Here is a 27,241-nt window from a genome sequence, read left to right on the forward strand (position 1 = left end):
AAAAAAAAAAAAAAGGTAGTTTAACCAAAAAAGTTACCTCTAGCATTCTACCATTTGATTTCATCTGACTTCCATGTAAAGCCTGAGAATTACACCTTGGAGGCCAGTTTGAAAACATTTTGTGAAACCATCAGTAATATTTCTAGACAAACAAGTAGCAACATTCATAAGAGAGCCATTTAAATGCACACAAAAAATGAATATATGGCTTCTACTGGTTTATGGGAATAGTATAACTAAAGTCATAAGCAAAAACTTAACATATTCAAGCAGGGATATAACTCTGAGCTGCAGAAGATAATCCTCATTTGTAAAGATCCTTTAAGTGGTGAAGGAAAAAAACACGATATCTGCATGTGCTGTACCAACACATGACACTGTGGCTGGATGAAACTAGTGGAGCTATTGACAAGCATGACATGGTTTAACTGAGGCTTTTTGTACACACTTCTTTTAAAACAAGAGGGACACCAAGCATCTTTCTTTATTACTATTTTTATAATTCAACAGTTTTATAAACATACAAATAAACCATATATATTTATGTTGAAATATCATCTCAAGGTTTTAACATTAAGGATTATTTTGAGTTTAGTGCTGAAACACTAAATAGGAAACATTTTAAACTCATAATACCCTAATTATTAAAACATGTCATTTTGATTTTCATATCTCATTCTCTAAAGAACACTATCAAATTTAAAATTTGATCCTTAGAGTGAAAGAAAGCAAAGTAAACAAAAAAAGGGGCAGAATATAAAACTAATTTGTAAGGAGTCTGAAACATCTTTGTTTAGACAAGAGTCAAAGCTACAAATCTTTATTTTATTTGATCAGGGAAACAACCAACTAAATGTTGACTGTCATTCAACACGGCACTTTGATTTTAAGCACAGAAACATATTTCTCCAGAGATAATCAAAGTGCAGGGATAAAAATAATTTTACTGTCTAGCTCTCATGAAAAGAAACTGATTTACTGAATCTGGGCCTTTATAGCTGGACTCTCCTCCCACCAACATGCAGAAGATCCCTGATGGACTGTGGAAGACCAGGGAACCCAACCTAGATGCTTTTAACAATATTAACGAAATGAAACTATGCTTAACTCAAAATCCAGTCTACTAAATACTAATGGTCCAGCCCAGTGGTTACTCTCTTCTGAGCACAATCTAGTAGGCTAACTCTCCTCAATCACTTCACTTTTCATGGACATTCTCCATTCACATAAGGGCATGCGTCTTCCTTACTGCTAACTCCAACCACTCTTTGGAAATGCCTGTGTTAGAAGTTCAATCTGAATTCAGAACAGACTTACTAATTCAAAACTACCCACAAAAAGATCATTTTAGAAGGATAAACAACTATCCGTAATTGTTATCCTATCTACAAATCAAGGCCTTACAATTTCTCTAATTCAGACACCTCAGGCTCAGTGTTTTTATTGCTTTAACCAGCATAAATCCGAAATCATCCCTGGAAGTGTTCAAGGCCAGGCTGGATGGGTCTCTGAGCAACATGGTCTAGTGGAAGGTGTCTCTGCCCATGGCGGAGGGGTTGGAAGTAGGTGGCCTTTAAGGTCCCTTCCTACCCAAACCATTCTATCATTCTATGATTACAAGATTTAACTCCACAAAATTACTCAAGCATGCAACTATTTTGGACAAGAGGCAAGAGCCTTTTAATACTCTTTTCATACAGAGCTGGTAACCAACCTACAACACATCACACCTTTCTGGTGGAACTCCAAAAACAAACAGCAGGACGTTAAACACACAAATGAATAACAGTAACAACTATTATCCAGCTAATGAATTATGAGGAGCGCTAGTAGTGGGTGCTGTAGTGGAGCTTAGAGAAAGTGTGAAATAGTTATAGAAGTAGACTTCACACACAGAGCAGATCCCCTACAATGAAAACATTATTAGTAACATAGCTGATTTCCAGATATATTCCAAAACATTCTGAAAGCAGCCTCAGAAGTTCAAGACCAGTGGTGAAAATCACTTGAGATGATAAAGAACTAAGCTACAACTCTGTATATGACAGAACTTTATAAGCAAGTTAGTTTTTCTTAACAAATAACTGGAACTGTAGCTGTTAGAAAGTCAGTTTCAAGAAAATGGGAGTTGTTTTCCTATCAATCCCATGTATTCTGAGGCAGCACAAATCAGTGATGTGGATGTCAGTCCAAACTGAGGAGGCATTTTGTTTGTTTGTCCCACTTCTTGTGTTCTTTTGGAACAGGAACTGGCTGGACTTCTTCTGCCACACTAAGTCCTATATAGTGAAACAGATTTTGCTGCCAGCCACAATTCTGTGAGGCAAAGAAAACTCCAGCACACGCTCCCTTGCAGGACTGAAAGCAGACTGAGGCCTGCTGTCCCTGTCCAGCAACAATCACGTGATCCTCCGAAGAAACAGTGTAGAATGGAAAATTGAATGGAAGAATCACCTAAATCTCTATAGGTGGGATCATCATTAATACCATGAGCTTACAAACAATCCTCCAACCCACCAAATCCGAGAAACACAGGCCCACATCTGGTGCTCGGTTACAGAAGAACTTCAGTTACAAGAACACCCCCATTGAAGTCCCAGATGTTACACTAACCTGACAGCAGTGCTGGGGAGAGGTTTATAGTGCCCATGAACAGTATTTTAACAAAAAGATTCATTTGAACTTGTTTTCCTGCATCGTCTTCCATTCTGGTTTCTCTGCAGTTGTCCCTTATGACCCACTTTCTGGGCAGTTTTTCAGACTCCATCTATGTGTAAAGACTATCACTTGCAATAAGCTCCTTTAGAAAATGTTTATCTCTAACAAACCACCCACTGGCCTGTTTTCTCTCAGTGTCCTTTTAGCTGCCGGTTAATGAAATTTGCAGTGTTGACCCTTAAAGTTATACTTGTAGAGTAGTGGTGGTTAATGCATTGCTCACAGCAATTCTTCCAAGCAGAGATGGCAGGCAAGGAGTGGCAAGATCTTCTCTACTCTGTTCGGTGTTTTTCTTTTCTTTTTCTAGTGCACAGCTTGAAGAAAAAAAATGTTGGTTGCTTCAGTGTTTCACAAGTTCCCATTCTCCACTGATTTCATCCTTCCTCCTGTTCCTGCTCAGCCCAAGCTTTTTCTAGTCCGGCTGCATCAGCAGGCTGGCTGGGGCAGGCAGGCAGGGCTCCTTCCCCTGCAGGGGCTTGGGGTGGGCTCCCCAAGGAGCCTGGGGGGGATCCTTCTCTGCTCCTGAGGGCTGAAATGATTTCTCAGCACCAGGAACCTCTTGTTGGTGGCCTTGTTCTTTCTCCTCTTCTGCCAAAGTCTCTGCCACTTTTTCATATGTTATAGGCTGTTCTTCTGCAGAACAAAATGGATATACGTTATTGAAAGCCATCTGGGAAGCTTCACAACAACTAGGCTAAAGGAAAGTTAATGATAGCTTTAAGAGGAAAGCTACGAAAGGAAGCAAGGCATCAAATGCAGAAAATTACAAAAACAACTTATGTCAAAAGAACAAAAAAGAGACAGTCAAGAACTTGCTTCAGATTTTAAGAAGTGACTTGTCCAATGAAAAGGTCATGTTTTTCTATTCTAACATCTATGAACAAGAAAAAGGAATGCACAAGACAGGAAGACCACCTGCCTGGTGAAATTAAATTCCCTGCTCCAAAGTCAAAGGTCTTAGAATTATTCATTGACATCTTAGAAAAGACATCAGATTATCTACTAGTCTTGTTCTCTAAGGCAGTTGAACCACTTTTGCTAAAATTTTCAATTAGGAAAAAAAAAAAAAAAAAAAGACACCTGTCACAGGAAATTTCTTTTCCAAAAGCTGCATCTGATAAAACTAAAAATGAGAACAGAGTCTCCTAATGGGAAACATCAGGCTTCTTTCACTGGGCAATACGGTTCTACACATGTTCACAGTATTAGTTCAACCAAATAAACGTGAGGTATGTTTTCTACTGATGAATAAACTCTTTTCCCAGCATATATCCAAGGACAGGATGGGCAATTATGAAAATATTGCAAGATGCCTGCCCATTCAATATCCTCAAACATTTGTCTTTGGGTATTTCTAAATCGCCAGTGCAAACCAGGCTGTCTGGTAACTTTTGAGAACAGACACTAAATACATTAAAGACACTGTTAAAGGATATCAGTCTTTTCCCATCACTTCTCACCATGTGAGCCATTAGGAAATTCAGTTGCCTCTATACAGGTAGGATTTGCTAAAACTCAGAGTGATCCAGCTGGTAACCTGTGGGCAATGGAAGCCTGTTGTATGTTCCTGTGCTGCCTGCTGCTTGTGCATCAGCGGTGGGTGGAATATCTCCTTCATTCATCTCATCTTTGTTTAAGCACCAAACACTCCCCAGGCAGTCAAACATCTTGTTTAACACACACACACACACACACACACACAAAAAAAAAAAAAAAAAAAAAAAAAAGCAGAATTGCTGTTGCTGCTACAAGGCAAAAGAACTGGACTCTTCACACCCTGACAGTTTTCCTGCCTGAATGCATAAGGGCTATCAAAGTATATGTTCTCAGGGACACACTTTTCCCACCAGTATGATGCACGTAACTCATTGCTATGAAGGAAAAAATAAATAAAGGAAAGGGAAAAAAAAAATAAGAAAAAGAAAAAAGAAAAAAAAAAACTAAGTTTTTACAAAAACACAAAAACATCATATTATTACTATCATGAGAAGCATCTGGCTCCTTATGCTTGTGAAAGCACTGTTGTACTTTAATTTCTCATGAATAATCTGCAAAGTGAAGGATTGAATGGTCTCTTCACAGCAATGCAAACATGGTTTCTACAGTGCACTGAGCTCCTAACAAGCCAGTGGTATCATTTGGTTTCTCTGTCTCCTGGACTAGCCACCACTGCTGCTGGTGCAAAGGTGAGGAGAGATATAATAGGGAAGTAAATCCTACTCACCATATTCTGAAGGACAGGCAGGATGAGGATCTGCTGTCTCACACTCAATTAGATCAACCGCTTTAGTCTCCAGAGGACTGTTACACTCCTTGACAACCGCGAACTGCAAATATGTACAATATGCACAAAACACAAAGAGCCCAAATTAATATAAAATGAACCAGTTTTCTGAAACCCAAGAGGCAGACTGGAAGGGTCACACAGTCCAACCACAGGAGGGGGAAAAAGGTCATCCTGGCTTCTGGGATGACCCTTCCCCTGCAGATAATTAAACATTGCAGTTGATGACAGCCCTGGTCTTTCTTTGGAAAGCGTGCAGTCCCAGCCTAGTAAAGAAGTACCCACACTCTTGCATTGCAAATCAACCTTTCCAGATGCAAGAAGAAAAATACATGAAAACCAACCCTCTCCACAGTATTTGGGCCACTTTTAAAGCATTAAGGAGGCCCATAACCAGACAGCAGGAAACCCTGCCAGACACAGGGAAGGAAGCAAGCTTCCCTTTCCCAGCTCCAAGCAGCACCTGAGGGGTGCAATTCCATCATCCTGTGGTGACAGTGGAAGACAAGCTACACCGTGCCTTGAAGCCAGCACCCTCCGGGGGACTGTGCTGAAAAGAGCAGAGAAGAAAAGAGGAAGGCAATGTGCTGAAATAGGATAGAGGGGAACAGAGAAACCCAGCTAAGGAATAGTTAAAAGGGGGCATTTAAGGAGCAGACACAAGGAAGAAGAGAAAATGTCCATAAGTATGATGTTCCAACAGATTGTTGGCAGATTCATGGTCTAGGTGGAGAACTGGGGAATGGTATGAACATGCCACACATGTACCAGGTGTGAATATTTAGGTATCAGTTCATTTGCATAAAATCTGTATGCTTACAGCTGCTAACCTACATGTAGCAGACCCCCATAGGAGATCCAGCTACACACAGTTCTGCAAAATATCTTTGACTGTGCAAAGCTCAACACTTGCTGAGTGACAAGTCCCAGAATAGCCTCAAAATCCACAGAATCATCTAGGTTGGAAGAGACTTCCAGGATCACCTAGTCCAACCTCTGACCTAACACTAACAAGTCCTCTACTAAACCATATCACTAAGCTCTACATCTAAACATCTTTTAAAGACCTCCAGGGATGGTGACTCAACCACTTCCCAGTGTTTGAGGCATGTGCATCCAGGCATGTGCAAAAGTTTACCAAGGCTTCTATATTCCTGGAACAAGCCTAGCTTTGCTTACAGATCTCTAACACAAATGTGGGAAAAATATCCAGGCATACTCTCACCCAAATGTAGCTTCCCTTGGCAAAATAGAAATAAATGAAAAAGTGAATGACCTTTGGGCAAATTGTAGGTATTCTTTTGGTATCATGATACCTGGCATTTGGTGTGTGCGATAGGGTAAAATTTATTATCCTCTACATTAGCCGAGAGGGCCACTATCAAGAAGTCTTTGCACTTCCTCTCCCTAGCTCCACAAATGAGCAAGCATACTACAGGTTACAAAAGGAGATAATTTAATGAGCTATTTACAGTTACTTCACACATATCACCTAGTCCCATATGAAATTCTTCGTTAGAATTATTAATGCTGTGTACATCAATAGCACCCAAAGACCTACACAAGTACCATAAGAGTTGAGGAGCTATAGTTTTCTGCTCCAACGTAGTAGGATATTTTTTTTTCTTATTTTATTTCCATCACAAAGCTCCCCAGTAATCTCCACATAAAGTGAACAGTAGTAGACAACTTCCTGCTGCTTTTTGGCAGCTCTACAGTTTCTAATTTGAGTGCATGCATGAATGAAGCCCCAGTGAACTTAACACTCATGGCTGCATCAGCACAGAGAAAATCACATGCATGAAACCACAGGAATCCATTACTGTGTGAGAAGCAATAATTAGCAAAGGGTCAGTGACTTCCTCTTCCAGTCTGCAACAAGCCATTTGCAATGAATTACTTTATTAATGTATTTGATGTTTCCCAGTAGAAGAATGTGTGGTGAAATTCAACCCGAGTGTAACAGATGAATAGGTAGGATTTGTTTTTGTTGACTCAGTCCATTGCTTAGCTGTATAATTAGTCCTATATTCAGCAAAAATATCATTAATGACTAGCATTAGCGGTGGGGACAACAGAAGGTGGGGACAGAAGTGATGAGCTCAAGTCCTCCTAGAGCACTGCTCCCAGGCAACAAGCTGTTCTCAGTCCCTACAAATGTTTCCGATTTTGCCAGCCACAAATATTTTGCAAACCATGTTTTTTGCCTCTGCTATGAACAAATGATGGCATCACTAAGATTCAGCACATTTGCTGCTTGCTATCTGGAGGACCAAGTGCTGGCCAGGTCAGCAGCTAGTAATAAAAGTCCACAAGACTATGCAGCAGACCATCAGTGGAACTATTTCATGTTATAACTGGGGTCAAGTCAATTCAGTACTCCCTGCACATATCTAATAGTGTGTCTCAGCAGCTACCCACTCACAAATCCTGCCAGATACTCAATCTAAACCATTCGAGAGGCATTCTTCTGGTTGATTTAAAAATGCCCATTTTGCACTATGGATATTCCATGATATTCAGTACCTCAAACAGCCACCCCCAAGTAGAGCAAATTCATCCCTTTCTGGACCCAAAGATCTGCAGCAGAGTTGAACTTTAAGCACAGATGAATAAAATCTAGATTTAAAGCTAAAGTATCCATTATCATTAAAGTAAATGTATAAAGCCAAATTATTTTGCAACCTTGACTATTCTGCACAGTTTTTGTACCCTTTCAGCTATGGTTGGTTGTGAAAGGCTTTAAATCCTTGCAGTAATACCCATGCTAGAAAAATGTGCATGCAGTTACCACCGTAAAAAGGTAGTTGCATCACTGGAGTTTAACTCCAATCCTGTGCAAGTATAAACTTTCCCAGCAGTCCTTTCCACTGACATAACTGTGCTTATTTTGGAGAGCATATGCTGCTAATCTAATGTGATGCTACCTAGACATGTACTGTGACACCTGCATTACAGCAGCTTATTCAGTGCTGCATGATCTGAGTGTGCAGATGATCTCAGGGTAAGTCGTGCCATTCTGACAGAGCAGATTCAGTCTGGGCACAGAAGTAGCCACAGATGCTGATTACATCCTTTTTGCTGACTTCAGGTTCCAACTGCAGTCACCCAGCAGCATAATGACATTTTAATGCCAGTGAAAATCAAGTCCCTTGATCAGATCTCATGGAGCCAAAATCTCTAATGCAAATTCAAAACTGACAATAGAAACAGGCCAGAGCAAGCAGATCATGATGGCACTTCTACCTACACCAGTGCACAATTAGTATTTTTAATTCCCTCCCAAACTTCCTGATAACATCCCGATAGGTTCTCTTTACAAGGCAGCAGCATCTAATACCAAGACATTTAATTGCATCCACCCCCAAAATACAGTTCAGCATCTCAGGTAGCACACACAGTACTTGACTTCCAAGAAACCTTTTATGCAGAGGGCATACTTTCCTGTGAAAATAACTCTGTGATATGCCATGTCATCACATTGCCATTTCCTTAATTTAGAACACAGTTCCCCAACTGTTGTGTTCAAAGCTAACAATAACACCAGCTAATGGGTGCAATACATCCAGGCAGCTGTGAACTTTGAGGGATAACAATGAGGTAAGATGAACTAGGGTTCACAGCAAAGCACTTGATGACTCTAGCACTTATTTAATGTATTTAAGATGTGAATTATTTGATGGATAATCTCAAGTGGATCCCTAACGCTCTTTGATCCTTCCTACTTCCCTCTCCACTCCACATTAATATAGTTACCCGAGACTTGTTGCAAGTAAGTGTCACATTCTCATTGTCAGTGTGGCTGCTGGCATCTCTTATCGCTTCTGCATAGAGATTCTTCTTATACAAGTCTTGACTTCTGCAACAGAACAAAAGCTGAAACAAATTATTTCACTTCAGGAGGAACAGATGCTGCTTCTTTTCACACTTCATTCTGTAGGTATTTACAGAGGGGACATACATTTTCTTTTCTTTCATTCCTCTGAAAGGCTGTATTAGTGTTAATTACAGCACAGTGGTTAAAACAAACAGCTTGTCAGAAATAGAAGTCAGTAAGAAGTGAGTAATTGTTTTAATGTGCCATTTGTAAAGGGTCATTCATTAGGAAAAGAAAATAGACCTTAATTTTAAATACCCCCTTCTATTTTCTTATATTATTCAATCTATAGTACATTCCTCTTACAAACATTTAAGTTTTAGCCAATACAATTAATAGTGTGGGTGAAGCTCAGAAATAAAAATGTGACTCTATTTTTGTACATCATTTGGTAGTTACAATTATAAAATCACTTCTGCATTCAGCTGCGTCATTTACAAAATACAACTTTAGAAAATAATATGAATTAAATAAATTGAAGTCCTCAAAAAACTTGGAACTAAGATATTATTTCACGGGGGAAAAAAAACATAAAAATAAAAATAAAATAAAAAAAAAAATGACTAACACGATTAGCTCAAACAAGGGTCAAATAAAGCCAGAGTACAATCTTGAACTGGAAAAAGGCTGTGAATAGTTAGCTCCAAGTGGCTGGTTCCATAAATTCAAAATCTGTTATTTTTGAAGTTAAACAGTGATCACTTGTAAGGCAGTATTAAAATCCAATCTAGGCCCCTACACAGAAAACACAGTCATAAGAAAAAGAGCTCATTTACACTTCTTGAGATTCAAATAGTACATTTTTACTGACATCACACACACAATTATTCTTCTCCTAGACATCAGATAACAAAAGTAATGTTTCACTCTTCAAATTCCAGAAGTGTCAAGTTATAACTTCCTTTTACTTGATCTATTTTAAATGAAATTCAGTCGACATCTATCTAAGAAAATAGGAATTTTCCTTTTATTCCTATGCCACAGTCATACACTAACTGGGAATATATATCATGCCATAATTATCATATGTTATTCCCTTAAAGAAAAGCCAACATAAGCAAGATTTGGCTTCTGTTAGGAATAAGACAGACCTGTCTGCACCATGGATTTTCTCCCCAGATTCCCTATAACACACTCCTTCCTATGCCTTCAACCAGAAAGAAAAATTCTTATGGTTCCCAGCAGAGCATGAGACTGGGACTGATGACACAAAATCGGGTAGGTGTCAGATCTGATAAGTCCACAGAACAGAATGCTGAGCAATAAGGTAAGTTACTCCATTTTGGCCTTCCTAGCACTGCAGCATGGCTGCTGTTTGTGTTTTAACCCTCACCTGAATATGCCCCCTTGGCACTACAGCTCAGAGTGCTGACAGTACCCAACTCAATGGTTAAAATCCCCCACGCAGCACATAGGCATGGTCCTCAGCAGGGTGCCCTGCCTGAGAGGATCCCTCTAATTCCAGGGCTTACTTTAGAGCACACAGAACAGCAGATGCCAGGTTGACATGGCGGGCACGGGGGTCTCCAAGAGCACAAGCAGGAGGCTGCAGTGAAATCCGGTTGACTGAACATGGGCAACAGGCCAAGAATTTCTCAATCCTAATCCCAGCTCTACTGCTAATTTTTGCATGACCTCAGCCAATTTGTGGGTGTTAAATCTGTGGTTCGGGTTTTTTTTTGTTGTTGTTGTTGGAAGAGAAATTGCTTCCCTCCATCCCAAGTAAGAAATGAAACTTGGCATATTGTACGTTCAGACTGCGTAAACCTGACGTGAAGATTAACACAATGCCCTTCAGCAGGCCACAGCCACTGAACAAACACAACACTGGTACCCTTAGCCTCCAGTTCATGAAGCTTTTGAATAGGTAGGTGTAGCTCACCTACCTATGAATGGAAATGAAGGAAACTTCATTTCTTCCAATTAGGAGATAGGAGCCTGCATCTTGCAGGGGAAGGAACAGGATTGTTATAGACTTAATTGGTACATTTCAAAATACAGTAGATCTTGGGGGGAAAAAGCAGCAGAGTGATTTCAAGCCATATATTGGTTTCCAGCCTCCAGTTAAATAGGGATTTTAGATCAGCAGTTTCATTTTGATCTAGTTAGGCGAGTAATAGCTGCAGTACAAATGCAGTCGAGCATGTAATTGAAAACTTGTTGTTGAGGTAAATAGTTATATTGATCAAAAGCATTTGGCAAGAAAGAAAAATAAATCAGGGAGAAATGACAAAAGAGAGAGGAAGGGAAGAGAATGAGTATCTTCACACCTTAAAACCTGACATACCGTGGCTATTTTCCATGGCAGTTTAAAAGACAAATATGGGAAACAAAAGAGTCTCATGATCTGTCTATTCCACATATATCATTCCAGTGATTAGCTTCTGAATCCCAGGTCATGAGAACAAACCAGCTTGCACTTAGCTTTAACTCTCAAGCTCTACCATTAGCTAGTAGAAAACCAGAAAAGTAACAGCTTGTCTACTTTTATGGGCTAAATGTGCTAGGACCCTTTAAATAAGAGTGGAAAGTATTAGCTTTCATAGCTAACTTCTTTTTCAGCTTAACGTTTTATGCCTAGGAGATTCTAAAGTTAAAATTAGCCTAAACCACAACCAAAACCTCTGCGTATGGAAGGTAGGTACGCATGCAGCGGGAAACTGTAGATTTGGCTGCTCTCTGGCTTTTTGTTTGTTTACTTTGTTACTTGCTAAATAAAAATATTCATTTAAACAAGAGCCTCTGAGAGCAGTTGTCTGCCAAGGTCATGGCCAAAAGACTAACTTATTAAATGCTGAATACTTTCCAGTACAAGGGACATCAACAACATTTAATTTCACATCAGGCTGGGTTGTTAAATAGTGACTATGGGTATTCTCTTTGCCATGAGAAAAATCTCAAACCTGCACAATTCATTACAGCCATGGAAAATGCCAGAGAGTACTCTTACAACAGATGTGCCTTACACTCACATCCCTGATTTTACTTTCTACTACCAGGAAAACTGCTTTCACATTCATTGCTTCAGACATTGCTGTGGAAGTGTGCCACTGGAAGGGTAACACTTTCCTTGTCTCCCTTGCAAAGAAACATTCAGGTACAGTTCTACTCTGAAAGGGTTGTAAAACAAAACTGATGATAATAGCTAGCAGAGAAGAGCAGTGCCCCACCACAACAGTTTCAGACATCTAGCTTTCTTAAGGGAAGCTAAGGAAGAAGTAAATAGCATGCTCTTTAATTCTCTCATCAATATGACTTAGGGCTCCTCTTCAAACCTAATCAGGTCTATTCTCCTCAGGCACATGTCAATCTAACATCCATGTGAGTACTGCAGGGAAGGGACAAGCCAGAAAATTTATGAATTATTCACAGACCCCATTACAGAAAAGCAAAAGAGGAGCAAGGATGTGATGGCGATTTCCACCGGCTGAGGAACAGCACATGTTCTTCTCCATGAGCCACCTGTGATAGCACCTCGGTCCCTCTGCCACATGTTCCCATCACATGTCTGGGAGCAGTACCTGGAGCAGTAGGCGGCCAGGGTCCCTAGCAGGAGCAGCAGGACCAGCACTGCTACGCACACTGCAATGGTGACGTTCCGCACCTTCACCCTCTCGGCATGCTGCTGCTCCCACCACTCCAGGTCGCTGAACTGGCACCGCTCCCCTACATAGCCCGTCACACAGCTGACAAAAGGAAACATGGGAACTTTGTAACTGGCGGCAGAGAAAACAACCCAAATCATCACCTCAGTCACCTTGAGTATTGATTTGTCATTGGCAACCCCTATGGAAATATCTCGTTGAATTTGGCTGGCGGTAAAGACAAAATGGCATTAAAGGAACGTCTGTCAACCCTGTGAAATTCACTATTAAATGCTTTTTAAATGTAAATCTATTGAAGCACTCTACAGAATTATACAGTGAGATTATACTTCCCAGATATCAGTAGATAAAGCATTAAAAAAAAAAAAAAAAATCCACAGACTGTTTCCCTTAGATTTTCTATTTAACCCTTTCCAGCAGCAAGGTTCCAATTTCTTTGAATGAGACAAAATACAATTTATCAACTTTTGAGAGTGATTTGGTTAAGGGAACCAAATTTTAATCTGAATCCTTACTAAGAGGAACAAAGGTGTTTTTATAACTTGTATGGGTTAGAAATATCTTCAAAATTTATTTTTATTAAAAGGTACTTCTCTCAGTTATTTTTTTTTTCTTCTCTTAACACTGTAAAAATACAACATTGAAATATCATTTCAGGGCATGAAACCCATGTATCAAAATGACTACAAAGTTGAAAAAAAAAAAAAAAGAAAAAAAAAACTATTAATTAATACACTTGGCAATGTGTGAAAATTCTGACAAAGTTTTGCCATGACTTCCTTCTGCTATTTTAATATATCACAGCCTACACGAATGAATGCTGCCATCTAGTGCACACCATGAGGAATCAGATAGTTCAACACAAATCTCTGGCAGATCGCACCTAAGCAAGGTTAGGCTTTAATTTAACAGCTTCCACTTCCAGTACTGAAAAATATGGAAATTTGGGTTCTTATTATGGACTAACACTTAACAAAATTTAGAAAACATAGATAGACTCTAATTTAAAAGTTCTGCAGTGGTTGACTCTCCAGTTTCAGTATGAGGAACTCAATGAGGAAAAAAAAATAGCTTTTAATGACTCTACAGTTTATTCTAAAAAAGCACAACACATACCAGAAATAAACATAAGTCATACCACCTCCTACAATGGCTGTGTTGATCTCAGAAAGTCCACAGCACAAAGCATCTACTTTGCATGCACATAGAAACACACTCTCTACTTATTCCTGTGGCTACAGAGGTCTGTGGGTAGGGGAACCACTCACATTAGAAATATTAACAATAACAATAATTAAATACAAGCCTCGGATTTGATGATGCTTGCAGGAATGACCTGGAACAAGGGGGATCTGGGGGAATTGTGATGAAGGACTTCTCTGTTCCCCACACCAAGCTCAGTCTCCTCACACAAGAACCACAAAGGAAGGTTTCCCTACCATAGAAAGACCCCTGCACAGGTCCTCACATACCCGGTCAGACTCCAGGGAAGTGGGCAGCCACTGGATTTGTCCCACTGTAAACACAGTGCTTATGCTGGATTTTGAAGAAATGTGTAACAAATATTGAGATATAATCAGTTAAATTCCAGCAACAATGGCTTTGAAGAAATGATTACCCCATGGCTTTAGGCTATGACATTGACCAGCTGAAGGCTGATTTTCAGAAACATAAGATTTTCTTTGCTTTTATCAGTAACTACATTCAAGGATCAGGGAATTAGGCTTCATAAAACATCCTCAGGAGGAAGGAAATGTTTTTCAGATCTCATTGCTGTTCTCCCTGCTTTCAAGAAGACCATCAGTGTTATGCACTTTCTGCCAGGGAGGAAGACTGTTCAAACTGTAACGCAAGATGCTGACACCAGATTTCACCTTCCTGCTCCCAGTCAGAAAAGACAGGACAGAGGTGTCCCAGTGAGTGCTTCAGCAGGTGATACAAGTAAATGAGCAGCAAGGCCAACAGGGAGGTGTAAGTTAGCGTTATGCATACAGGAGAGAGAGAGCAGGAACCTATAATGCTATGAGCAGTAAGTAATTTAACAATTTACCTCCCATTTCCAAAGCAAAAAATCAAGTGCTCAGGAAAAAAATCTAATCCTACTATCAATTGCATTGGGTGTGAATGAAGTGATCACTTACAGAAAAGACCAAAGTCTAATGATAATTACCAGCATGGGTGATGAACGGAAAATTTATGGACAAGTACTTCATTGCCTGCTCTCAGCTGTGTCCTAAGGACACCATTCATCAGCACAGACAATATAAAATTCTGTACTTACTTGCAGGCATAGTCCTGTAGGTCAGAAACATAATTGCACACTCCGCCGTGGAGGCAGTATGAATCATAGGAAGGAGGGCATCCCATGGAATCACCTTGCACAGGGTGTGTAGAGTATTCATTGCTGACAACAGTAGGGGACAAAGTAGATTCTGAAACACAGGATTTCACAAGGAGATCTCAAACTGTTTGCTGCATTGGCAATGTGATCTTATGAAAGAGTTCCAGCAGTGCAAGATAGGAAAGTAGGTAAGAATTTCTAATTTCAACCAAATACTTGTTTTTGTTTTTACCCATTTGCTTATTTTGCTTATCAAATCTCAGCATAAAGGTTTTTAGATCAAAATAGCGAATATGCTTGATTCTAGATTCACAGTGAAAAACACACAGAAGTTAGCTGTGTTCAGTCTATTTAGATGTATGAGTACAGCTCTGAAAAATGAAACTGTATTGACTGTCTAGTTGCGTATAATTGAATTATCTACCATTCACAAGGTGTCAGAGTCAGATACACAGGTGAAGGGTGACTGACCTTCATGCATCTGGATCCTGGCCTGAAAAGTTTTCACATGCAAATGGACATTTTTGCACAGATGTTTCTATTCTTCCGCCACCCAGTTGACTGCATCTGTGCATGAGTGCAGATCACATTTTTGAGCTAGCTTGTTTAAATGTACAGGTAACAGCTTCATTGGCAACCAGAGCACTCCACTGACCCAATTCCTCAAAGGCTTCTGTGTAGCCTGCTCTGAATTGCACACACCCTCGCCTACAAAAACATCCAAACTAGCTAGTTTTACAGGTAGCCCTGATGTCTCTGCACAGCATGACCTGCATTGCAGAGATGCCTCTATAGAGTAGGAACACTTTTTTGCCCACCTCAGTGCTACACTGAATCTGCAGGCCAGAACCTAGCATCTACATGGCAAAGAATTTCTAGCAGTGTGCCTTAGCAGCAATAAACCTAATCGCTCCCACACATTTATGGGATCAGTTTTATGACTCACACCAGTTTTATTGCAACATGACCTTTAATGACATTTGTTTTTTTAAATTTCATTTGCAGGAGAACTGTCAGGACAAAGAGCCCAAACTGGAAAGGACTGAGTGATATCAGTGAACCCCAGGTGTTCTGCATTCTGCAAGGAAAATTTCAGACTGCTGAAAGAGCTTACTAGGCAAAGAACTAAAACAGTGTGCTAGCACACACAAAGATGTCTGGGATCATATTTACAGCTGAGGGATCTATAAGGCATTACTTCCAAGTCATACATCATTTAAAATCATAATTTCCTGAGTGACACTTGAAACTACTGAAAGCTTTAATGACTGAGAAGAAGGGTGAGGATCCTGATAGATGTTCTACTTTAGAAAGCCATAATTTCCCTCTGTTTTTCTGCAGAAAAATATCTGTGACAATCATACAGTGTCCTTCTGTCATCAGTCACTTGATCTGGAGTAAAATTCACCCTGATTACGAGGGCTGACACAGAGGAAGATGATGTGTCATGGCTCCAAATTTTCATAGAACACTGCTCTCACAGTGAGGCACTGAAACAAGGGTCAGATATTATGAGTACTGAAGCTTCAGCTACCCCCTTAATTGAATTAGCAACCAGATTTTCTGAAGCATTTCAGAGACCCTCTAAAAAATTAGCTACTGGATCTGAGGACTGGCTTATTCTGAAGAATGAAATGGGACTTAGGTTATGTGCAGTCAAAGTTTGAAGAATGGCACAGCCCAAAATCAGCGCCAAAACATCACCTCCAAGGAGCATTTACTTCATTTTATTTCGAAGGCCATTAGATAGATGTGTCGTTACATTTAGACTGTATAAATTAGCACTGAAACTTAATGTAGACATTTCCAAACTAAGCTCAGTTCCAGACTCATTAACCCACCTCAAAACAGCTGCTTGGAAAGCAACGTCCTAAAGTAATGTTGAATTCATTCACAAGCTGCCCAGTTTGTTACTACACAGTCTTTCTTTAATTTCCCAGTATAACAGTTCAGCTGAGAGCACAGATCTTAGCTAAGATCCACTTTATTTTAATTGCTCACTCCATTTACTCACCACAACCCATGGTAATTCCAGAAGCACCATTAGCACAGGAGCAAGTGAAGTTTCCTTCTGTATTTGTGCACGTTCTGTTTTCTCCACAGGTGTGGGACCCCATCTTGCACTCATCAATATCTGTCACCCAAACAGTCTGCAGTTAGAAGAATGAAACACCTCAGAGCATCGCTTAAAAGGGCAGCAACAGCAGCAGCAGCAGCATTGCAGCCTCCTGACAGAGGGGAAAAATGCCATAGACCTTCCCTTTGCAAGTTTGGTAGAAATTGTAACAGAAGAGTAACCAGCATGCTTTGTACACCAAGTGATAACAGCCTACCAAGCCTCTCAGAGCATGCTGCACTGCTGCAGAAGCATCTGTAGGGAGAGGGCAAGGAGAAGCCACCCCATAAAATGTAATGGGTACAGAAGAGTCGAAGAGAAGATTCACTTGTTCTAGGTGCATTCTCCCGACATTTCTAGTCACAGAATGCACCCTGGATGTGTACTAGAGTACGGTCAGTTGGCATTCATGCATTAAGAGAGCAGGAGGGTTTGGGAGTGGGGAGCTGTACACCCCTGTACCACCCACCTGGTCCAGCCTAGATGAAAGCTTTAGACAGAAGGAAAAGGTCTAGAAACCTACAGGTTTTTTCTGTTTGTGCCAACCCTTAAATGAAGTGAGCACCTGAATTACTATGAAGAGGTTTCTCTAATAATACCATAAGAAAAGTTTCCTGACTTTGCTCAGAGCCCGCGTTAGGCTCATATATGCCTGTCACCTACATCCTGCTGCACACTCTCACTTCTCCACAACTTCTTGAGCACAGCCCACAGAGACAGCTCCTGCATAGACCTGCCGTCTCAGTTTCTGTGAAATTCTCACCTAAACCACTGGGACTTTTTCTACAACAAACTGAATAGGATAGGATCCAGCTCAAAACAGCACAGAAAATTCAAATCACTTTTAAAAGTAAAACCAGAGGAACAAAACTGTTGAAGTATATTAAAAAAAAAAAAAAAAAAAAAAAAAAAAAAAAAAAAAAAGATGAAACACAAGATGAGTTCATCCTGTGCCATCTCTGGATGTACCAATAAATTTCTAGACACTGTTCTCATGCAAGCAGGCATCTAAAACTTAAGTACAAAACCCCTCACACATCAGTTTTTGGGTTTTATAGTACATTTCAACTCATCAAATGCAAAAGTAGTTTCAGTTTTGTTTACATCACAGCCAAATCTCATCATTCCTAAAATGCTGTTAAAACATACCTGACCATATCCTGGAGTTAAAGAAGATAATGGATTGGTTTTCAGTAATAGTGGTAGGTACCACAATCATTTTAGCTGATCATCTATAAACCACAGACAGTGAGAGGCCACAGCTGCCTGGGGACATGCCTTGTAGGTGGTTGGGACAGCAATAGGAGGTTGTCACTTCTGTCTGCACTCCCAAATGTCCCCAAAGACTTGTCACTGACCTCTGGAGGCAGAACACTTTCTCAGCCCCCCCTGTCTTTGACACTTCCAACTTTGTGCCCATACTAATATCAGACTTAATTTTTCAGTCATTCTTATCTGCATTGAAGAACCAAAGTGCAGTAAAGACTATGTAAGAATTAGGCCAAATTTAACAGGCTATGAATTGGGCTATAAAGGAGAAAGAAAAAAGAAAATGACAAAAGAGAAGTCAAGACTCTCATAAAGCTCTGAACATACTGTGTTACTCAAATATTGGAAGAAAAAAAGGATTCCTGTTCCTTCACATTTGCTGCTAAAACGGATTAAAAAATAAGAAACATAGGGAATGAACTGAAGACCTGGCATTAGAGCTGGATGGGAGAGGAGGATGGGAGAATCAGCAGGTCTAATTATTAACAAGACTCTAAATGTACTCAAGCTGTGTCAACACCCTGAACCTCATGCCTATTAAACCAACCTGTAATTATTTGATGAGTATTATGACACACTCAATACCTGCTTTCGTTTATATTCATGGCAACGATTTCCAATAATGCTCTACTGGTTCACCTCCATTTCCCTCCTCCTCTTTCTTCTGCTATAGCTACTAAAAAGAGGGCAAACATGGAAAGAAAGTATCCACTGACAGATAGAGGCTTGGAATATTGATCAGTTGCTGATGTTGCCACACTTCAGACAGGAAGGAGAGGATCAAGAAGAAAGAAATGGTAAATGTAAGCTGTCTGGGGGTGCCACTGTTAGGATTCCTGCCCTTACCAATATTTCAAAAAGAGACAGAACAGATCATGGACATGAGTCAGCTCCACAGCTTGATGCAGATCTAGCCCAAATCACAAGACATGTTTCTTGTTCATTCCTCCTGCCCCAGCCTCCCAGAGGCAGCACAGCCCCCACACACTCCCATACCGTAGCAATGGAGCCCGTCTCCTGTGTAGCCCACCAGGCATTTGCAGACGTAGCCCCCTTCTGTATTGATACACACTGACACGTTTCGATTGCAGCGGTCCGTATTCGCAACACACTCATCAATATCTGTAAGAAGGGACACATGAAACTATCAGACAAATCACTAAAAAAGCACTAGAACTAAAACCAAAAACAAACAAAAAACCCTAGAAGTGCACCCTCTTTGAAGGGAACTATCCTATTCAAAATTAGTCTTATATCCTTCTCATCTTAAACCCTAGTCAGAGACAAACTTCATATTGAGAAAGAACAGGAGTTAAAAAAAAAAAAAAAAAAAAAGTACCACAGCTCACGGAAAATAAAATTTACACCAATTCCACCTTCCTTTTTTGAAGATTTTTTGTTGTCCTTTCCATGACAACATAGACTCCTGTGAGTCTTAATGCTCAGCCACCCAAAGGTAAATTGTTCTGTTTGTCATGCATTTTTCTCTTGGTCATTACAAGAGAACAAAGCGTTTCCATTTACACCGTATGTAAATGTTATGTTAACAAAAAGTTATTTTAAAGACCACTCCAAGCAAAGGGCTGTCTGATTGTTAAAGTCTCTTCCAAGTGGTAGTAAAAAAAACCACAAAGGCAGCCCTTTTATATAATTATTACAGCAGGAGTACTAACTTTTAAAAGATTCCCTGCTACATACTTCTAAATTATATATTGACTATCAGGTCTATGGACTGAGCATTTATAATTAGACAATTTTTACAAATAAATACTTTATGCTTTTATTTCTATTATCCCATTATTGCTCATTCATATTAACGAGATTAATGCTAATGACTCGGGAAAATAAGCCATATGATAATCAGCCATTTCATCTCACATGCTCCCTGCTCATCATCCCTTTCAAAACAAGCAATCCTGTTGACCTTTCTGTGATGGCTCATGAAGCAGAGATGCCAATGTGAAAAAAAGACAGATTTTCTTTCTCTTCCCACTTTTACATTTTTCCTGAAGGTTTTATTTATGTTTTTCATTACCATAGCATGATTTGTCCTTCCTGGTAAATCCTTTCAAACACTGGCACACAGCACCGTCTTCTAGCAAAACACACTGTGCATTGACATCACATTCTAGTGCAGTACAGTCATCTTGATCTATAGCACAAAGAAAAAAAAAAAAAGTATTTGTACAGAGCAAAGAAGGTACTATATTAAAAAAAAAAATCAATAAGAAAAACAGAGCATAGGGTCTTAGTTTGAAGCATGGCTCTCCAGGGTTAATGATGAAAAACCACTACAATTATCAGGGCTGTTGTCTTTGTCTGGATAGATGGAGTTGAAATGTCATTTAGTATTGGGATTTCTGAATATTGTATGCAAAACCTATTGTACAATTTTATGAGTTAGTGTCATTGAACATGTGTAGAATTCAAAGGTTTTATTGCAATTTTTTCAGAGGAATTTAGTATACTTGTAAAGGAGAGACTTTCACATATTTTTATAGGATAGAAATGTTTGTTCTTTAGACCTGGATAATAATAACAAGTTTTGTTGACAAAGCAAAGCAACACAGGAACAAACAAACAGTTCTACCTGGCACAATTGCATAGACCAAAGTTGTTGTAAGAGGGTTAAAATGAATGCCATCAGTCTTGACATTGAGCCTTTCTTCCTTTAAGAGCTATGATTTCTTTTTAAAGGAAGGAAATCATCAGACTCTACCTGATATCATGATTTCAGCCAAAAACAAAACGTTGATTTTCTTCTTTTCCCCACTGTTAATATCCTTGAAAATTGCATTGCCTTGTGTGTTCTGGAGCAGGGTCTCTGGTGTTGGCACTGGCCCTGCCTCCTCGTGTACAGAGATACTTCCTGAAAAAGACAAGAAAAAGAAGACACAGACTATTTAAATCTACTGAATTAACATTTTGATTTTCAATGACTCTATGATCTACTTTACAGTAATCACAGTGGTTTCGCTTTAAAATAAAGTTTCCTCCCAGACTAGCCTGTTTCTGGCTTCAATTTTTTCCTGAAAACACTCATGGGTGGGTTTTCTCAAATGCAAAAGAAAAGGAAGGCAACTCATGTCAGCCGTGCAGGCATCTCTCTTACTGATAGTGTCAAGGGAAAAACGAAATAGTCAGACTACATGGTATTGCCCCAGAACATGGTATTGCCCCATTGCTTCTTACAGGAGATTTGTTCTATTTGCTTCTTGTGAACACACTAAAGCATTCATGAAAAAGCATCTAAGATGCATTAGTCCCTCAGGAAGGAGTGGCATGTTCGGACAACAACCAATGCAGCAGCTGTTGGAAACAGGAAGGAGAAAGAGGTGGGCAGCAGAGGCAGAGCTGCCAGTTGTGAGCCCAGGGTTGTGGTTCAAAACACAGAAGTACAAAGAGTTAGAAGGGGTGGTTCATTCCGACATATCTAAATAGGAACAGTAAAGCATTTTCCACCTTCACACAAGCTTTATCACTTCATCAAATGCTCTACTGTTCTTCCTGTAGTATGTACATCTGTCCTGGTTTGAGTTAGGATAGAGTTAATTTTCTTCCCAGTAGCTGATAGGGTGTTATGTTTTGGATTTAGGAAGAGACTAATGTTGATAACACACTGATGTTTTACTTGTTGCAGAGCAGTGCTTACACTAAGCCAAGGACTTTTCAGCTTCACGCTCTGTCCTGCCAGCGGGCAGGCTGGGGGTGCAGCAGGAGCTGGGAGGGGACAGACCCAGGACAGCTGACCCAAACTGGCCAAAGGGGTATTCCATAATTCCATATCATCTGACGTCATGCTGAACAATATATAGGGGTGGCTAGCTGGGGGGGGGGGGGGGGCTGCTTGGGGATAGGCTGGGCATCGGTCAGTGGGTGGTGAGCAACTGCATTGTGCATCACTTGTTTTGTACATATTATTATTATTATTATTATTATTATTTCATTTTCTGTCCTAATAAACTGTCTCTACCTCAACCCACAGGCTTCAGTTTTTCTCGTTTCTCTCCCCCATCCCAGAGAGGGAGGGGGGAGGGTGAGCGAACGGCTGTGTGGTTAGCTGCCAGCCGGGTTAAACCACAACAACATCCAAACAAACTCAAGTGAATATACACCTGAGCCGTATCATGTCAATTAGCTTTCTGTTTTACTAGTGGAGCTTGTCAAGTTTCTTGTAAAAACCAGACATTGTTCTAATCATGACATCCTAATCAAAGATATGGAAGTGACACTATCTGTGCACAGGAAAATTATGTCACAGAGATTGAACAATTCCAACTCCTTGGGAATAAGGTAAGCAGCAGTGTGAAACTAATGGCTATAAAGGAAAATACATAATATTTTAATTCTTCAGAGAAGCTCTCATTCATTTTGTAGAACAAGGTGAATATTTTTCAGTGTTATCTGTCAGGGTCCTTAAAGGGATCTTTGTCTGGAAGTGGAGGATTGTACCTGCTGTTGTGTTGGAATCATCCAGTGCACGGCAGGTTTTTCCATCTTGAGTTTTCACAAATCCTGGATGGCACATGCAATGGGCAACTCCAAAATTGTTTTCACAGATCTGATCACAGCCTCCATTCTGATAAAGGCAAGGATTTGTCCCTAGCACAGAAAAACAGGAAACTTAACAAGTATTCTTCAGTCAACATCTCTTAGCTGTGCAGAGTTGGAGCATTTGGAAAAACAATAATGACTGACAAAACCAAAAGTTTTCTAGTTTATTTATTTTTTAATTAAAAATAGATGTGTATAGTAAGGTATAAATATTATACCCTACCCTCTGTCAGGAAAGCAGATTTGCATACCCTTCATCTAATAAATGTATCGCTTTTTTTTAAAATTTCCTTATTATCTCTCTAATTTTTGGAGTCCTAGCATTCCCTGAAAGAACATTACAAGGACATAGGGAGCCCATGATTACCTTCTCTCTGTCATGGTCTATTGAATTACTTGAATTTTTTTCTACTTACAGAGAGATTGTTCCCAACAGAAAATTCAATAATTTGGCCAAAATTAATGCATCTTACAAAAATCTTTCTCTATGTCATTTGTTATTATTCATGCATGAGAGGGGTGCTAGTAAACTAGGATAAATAGGAGTTACAAGACTGCAGTAGGCCTGTGGAAATTGGTCAGTGTATATTATTGAGCGTGATTATAAATATACAAAATCTTTTTGTATTCCTGGACTTATGCCCAGGTGATGCTTTCAATGAATGCTGGCAGAACAACGTGAAGCCTTTAAAGAACCGCTTTCTAAAAAATTACTCTCTTCCCAAGGACAAAAGAACATCCATTCTATTGACATCAGTGAACAACAAGAGGAGGCTGGAAGTGAATGACTGCTTAATTTTTGCAGTATACCTGGTTTCGCCAAAGGATGAACTACAACCATTGATGAGGGTCTCAGCATGCTGCCTTGAAGACGTACCCTGTTTTGGCCGGTCTTCTTGTCCACTCTCATTAGTGATGGCCTAGCCCAGTCAGAAAACCAAAGGTGATCCTCAAACACTGCTACATCAAAGGGGCGGCCTACAAAGAAATAAGATTCTTCATTTCCACATCTGTAGAACACACATAAGAAACCATGTAAACAAAATCAGTATCTACTTGTATCACAGTGGCTTCTCTACTTTGATGTCTCATGGGGAGGAATAAGCATCCATGAATGAAGGACCATGGGCATTTGTTACTCATGCTCTTAGCAGAGGAGGCCGCAATACCTGCCTGGCTCAGTCCAGTCTCTAGACTGCTGGTGACCTCCAAGCAAACCAAGCCCACAGTATGCTTCTATTTCAGATATAATTTCTTGAAGTAGCATTGGGACTGTTCTTTCAGAAGTGGAGTGCCTCCCTCTTCTGTCAACAAGTGGCCCAGCTCAGAGCTGCTGAGGTACATGTCTCCATGGGCAGCTTTCAGGTAGCCAGTATGCCAGTATGTCTTCTCTACAAGTGCCAAGAGCACATGCAAGGGCAAGACAGAGGTTCACATGTACACATAAATATGCATGTTCACTAGCCAATTCATCACAGAGCAAAATTCAAGAGGGAAATTCATTTTCCTTACTTCAGCCCACTAGCAGCAGTAGGCTGTGACTTGTTAGCCACTGTCTGCTAGCTAACAGCAGCAGCTGATACAAATCATAGGATGCAATAGATCATCCAGGAAGCTTCTTCTCTCTTCATTAATTACTAAGGGAATCTAGACACCTGTTTAGACCCCAAGTTCAGAGTACAGCAGTTTTTCCTTGGTAACCCAATGTTATATGCACTAGAAATCTACAGATGTCTTTTAGACACATGATTTTCTGCTCAGTGTTTTTATATTTGGATGTAGGTCTCAACTAGATGATATTTAACCTCAGTAATGAATGTGAGACCCTAAAAGGTATTAGTTTTTAGAAAAAAAAAGAAAAAAAAAAAAAAGAGCTAATAAATTAAATTGATAAATTAGAACCTTGGAGAAATGGTATGCGTTGGTATATTTTAAATACACCACAAATGAACTAAAACACCACAATCCTACATAAGAAATGTTCTAAGACATTATTTAAATGTTCTTAAGTATTAAGTTTAAGAGCATATTTTTATTCTGCTAGCACTTCAAAACCTCCACTGAACTGTGCTTGGTTACTGGTCATGGTTCTTAGCTCTTCATTTTCATTAAATTTGAGCAACTAGCCCAAGATCTACACCTTGTTGTTTCCATCCAAACATTCATTCACATTCAGAGGATCTATAGCTTGCACTACCAACAAAAAAACACCCCACTTGACCAGGAATTCCTTAACCTCTCCACATTAAGGATTAAAAATAGAAGTACAATGTCGTTAATGGTATAGCAGGAAGAGGAAAGTTAATAGTCACATGTAAGCAGAAGCCTTTCCAAAACAGTGCAAAGCTGAGCCATTATATAAAGAAAAAGAATGGTTGTGTTGTTCAATGCCTTGGACGAGTGCTTACAAGCTGTTTTACTTACAGCTAAAAATGGGGTTAGGAGAAGAACAGAACTAATCTTACTTATTTTGCATGCAGTTATACTGAATGAATTCTCAGTACAGGGGCACTAGAGGGAGCTGGTGTAATAAAATCCGTGCTACAGCAATGTGTGTATGAACAGATGCTGCCTTCCCTTCTTCCAGGGTAAAGCTGTCCGAGAACAGGAGCTGAATTCTGGTCTCACTACCATAACTTCAGGGTATCAAGTCTCTCTGCCTCTCTAAACTCACTCCCCTGCTGGTTTTCACTTCATCTCTTTCATTCCTTTCCATACAGGCATCAATGTCCTTTTCTCCCACCTCCAGTCATCCATATATCACTGTCCAAAACCTACACCTTTCCCATACCCTGTGGTTCTCCAGTGCTCCTAGCGCTCCTTCTCTGTTCTCTCCCCATAAGACACTGTCCTATTCCTGGTGGAGAAACAAAGTGAAACATTCAGCAGGCTTCCAGGTCCTCCTTCACAGGTCAGCTGCAAGGCAGAGTGTACACCAGAACATGAGCAGCAGTGGAAGAAGAGTGTGTCAAGTCACTGCTCAGGGCTCTCAATGTCTTATGGACTGCAGAACACTGCTCCCTCCAAAATCTCATTCTGCACACCTCCAGACAAGTGAGGGGGCATCTGGCTTGGGAGATGAAGACAGTCCTTCGCAGAGCAGAGCCTAGAACAGCATTAGCTTAACAGGAACTGTGAAGTCTCTACCCATGCTAGTCATGGTATTGAGCCGAGTCCTCATTCTGCCCATGTTTTTTATGTACACCTACAAAACAAGTCTGGTCCCCAGAGAGATGTCAAACACAAAAAGGAATTAACCTCTCCAGAAATTAATTTACCATGTATGAGATCCTTAAACACATGTTTTACTTTAAACATGATACAACATCAGTTCCTCATTGCTAATACTTCTGTTCTCTTGCTCCAAAAAACACAATTACGTGTCAAACAATAGCAATCTCAGCAGTAACAACTACCAGCATATTGCATAAATCACTTTTCCATTCAATGCCTATTGTGTATTTAGAATCGTTCCAGTGTTCATCATTGCAGATGCAGGTTCTTTGTTCAAGGACCTTAACGGCCAAGATTAATTCTCTTCCAGTTTACGTCAATATAACTTACTGGCATAATAAACACAGCAAAACCTTAATTAAACTAGGCAGTCGTGCATGGAACAAGCAAAACATGTTTTTAATTTTTTCCTTCTTTTTACTTCTCTGGTGAAGGCAGAGGAGATCTCTGTATAATGCAAAGTGGCTGATTTGTAAAAGCAGAGAGTGTTAGAAAGGTGTTCTTTTGCTAAAATGAATATGTAAAAGTCATCTGGATGACAGAATGGAGAATAAAGTGATGCCATTAACCTTAACACAGGGTTGCAAGGGACCTACAGCACAGCCAGTGATAGGTAATTCATGTGCAGAGTCACATTAGCATACACACAGGCATACCAACAAGAGCAGTAGGTAATTATCAACCTCAAAGCCTCACCTACATCATTCTGTGCAAGAATTCGACGATCAGAACCATCCAGATTTGCGCTCTCAACCACCGACAGCTTAGAATCACACCAGAACAACTTGTTGGCTAAGTAGTCAAGAGTTATTCCACTGGGACATGCTAGCCCAGTGCTGGCTATAACTCGACGATTGCTGCCTTCTAATGAAGAGCTGTCAATCCGTGGACGGACCCCCATTTCAGTCCAAAATAATCTCCTTTAGAAAACAAAACACACAAAAGAAGTCAGTAAGGAAATATTTGTCATCCACTCTACCGAGTTCTTTCAAAGCAGGAAGATCAGATCAGCACAATGCAGGCATGAGGCATGGAAGAAAAGGTATGTGCTTCAAGCAAATATATTAGCTGCTGATCTTTTAAAACATGCCATAAATTATGCAGAATACTCACTACGTTCATCGGCACAAAGCCTTTGAAAAACAACTCCCACTTACACTTTCTACCAAGGCCTCATACAGGACTTGCATTAGCCAGCTGTTTGGCTAAATGACAGCAATGCACAAACACAACCCAAGTTACC

At 40.0% G+C, this 27,241-nt stretch overlaps 1 protein-coding gene across 4 annotated transcripts in view; it reads right to left on the bottom strand.

Annotated features, from left to right (window-relative positions):
• Positions 1-479: 479 nt before the first annotated feature.
• The window catches only part of EGF (epidermal growth factor), a 61,228-nt gene continuing 34,466 nt past the window's right edge, over positions 480-27,241 (bottom strand). For 2 of the 4 annotated variants that reach the window (XM_035324530.1, XM_035324528.1), the window contains 12 exons: positions 26,695-26,918; positions 23,575-23,742; positions 22,663-22,812; positions 20,930-21,079; positions 20,246-20,362; positions 19,207-19,332; positions 16,840-16,959; positions 14,766-14,916; positions 12,401-12,565; positions 8,759-8,861; positions 4,943-5,045; positions 480-3,354 (listed from right to left, as the gene is read on the bottom strand). In XM_035324530.1, coding sequence (XP_035180421.1) covers positions 3,131-3,354; positions 4,943-5,045; positions 8,759-8,861; positions 12,401-12,565; positions 14,766-14,916; positions 16,840-16,959; positions 19,207-19,332; positions 20,246-20,362; positions 20,930-21,079; positions 22,663-22,812; positions 23,575-23,742; positions 26,695-26,918 — 1,801 coding nt within the window. In that variant the 3' untranslated portion in view covers positions 480-3,130. The remainder of the gene's footprint in view (positions 3,355-4,942; positions 5,046-8,758; positions 8,862-12,400; positions 12,566-14,765; positions 14,917-16,839; positions 16,960-19,206; positions 19,333-20,245; positions 20,363-20,929; positions 21,080-22,662; positions 22,813-23,574; positions 23,743-26,694; positions 26,919-27,241) is intronic. The other 2 variants (XM_035324529.1, XM_035324531.1) reach the window with 2 other exon arrangements.

This window comes from Oxyura jamaicensis, chromosome 4, assembly GCF_011077185.1.
Source record: "Oxyura jamaicensis isolate SHBP4307 breed ruddy duck chromosome 4, BPBGC_Ojam_1.0, whole genome shotgun sequence".
NCBI lineage: Eukaryota > Metazoa > Chordata > Aves > Anseriformes > Anatidae > Oxyura > Oxyura jamaicensis.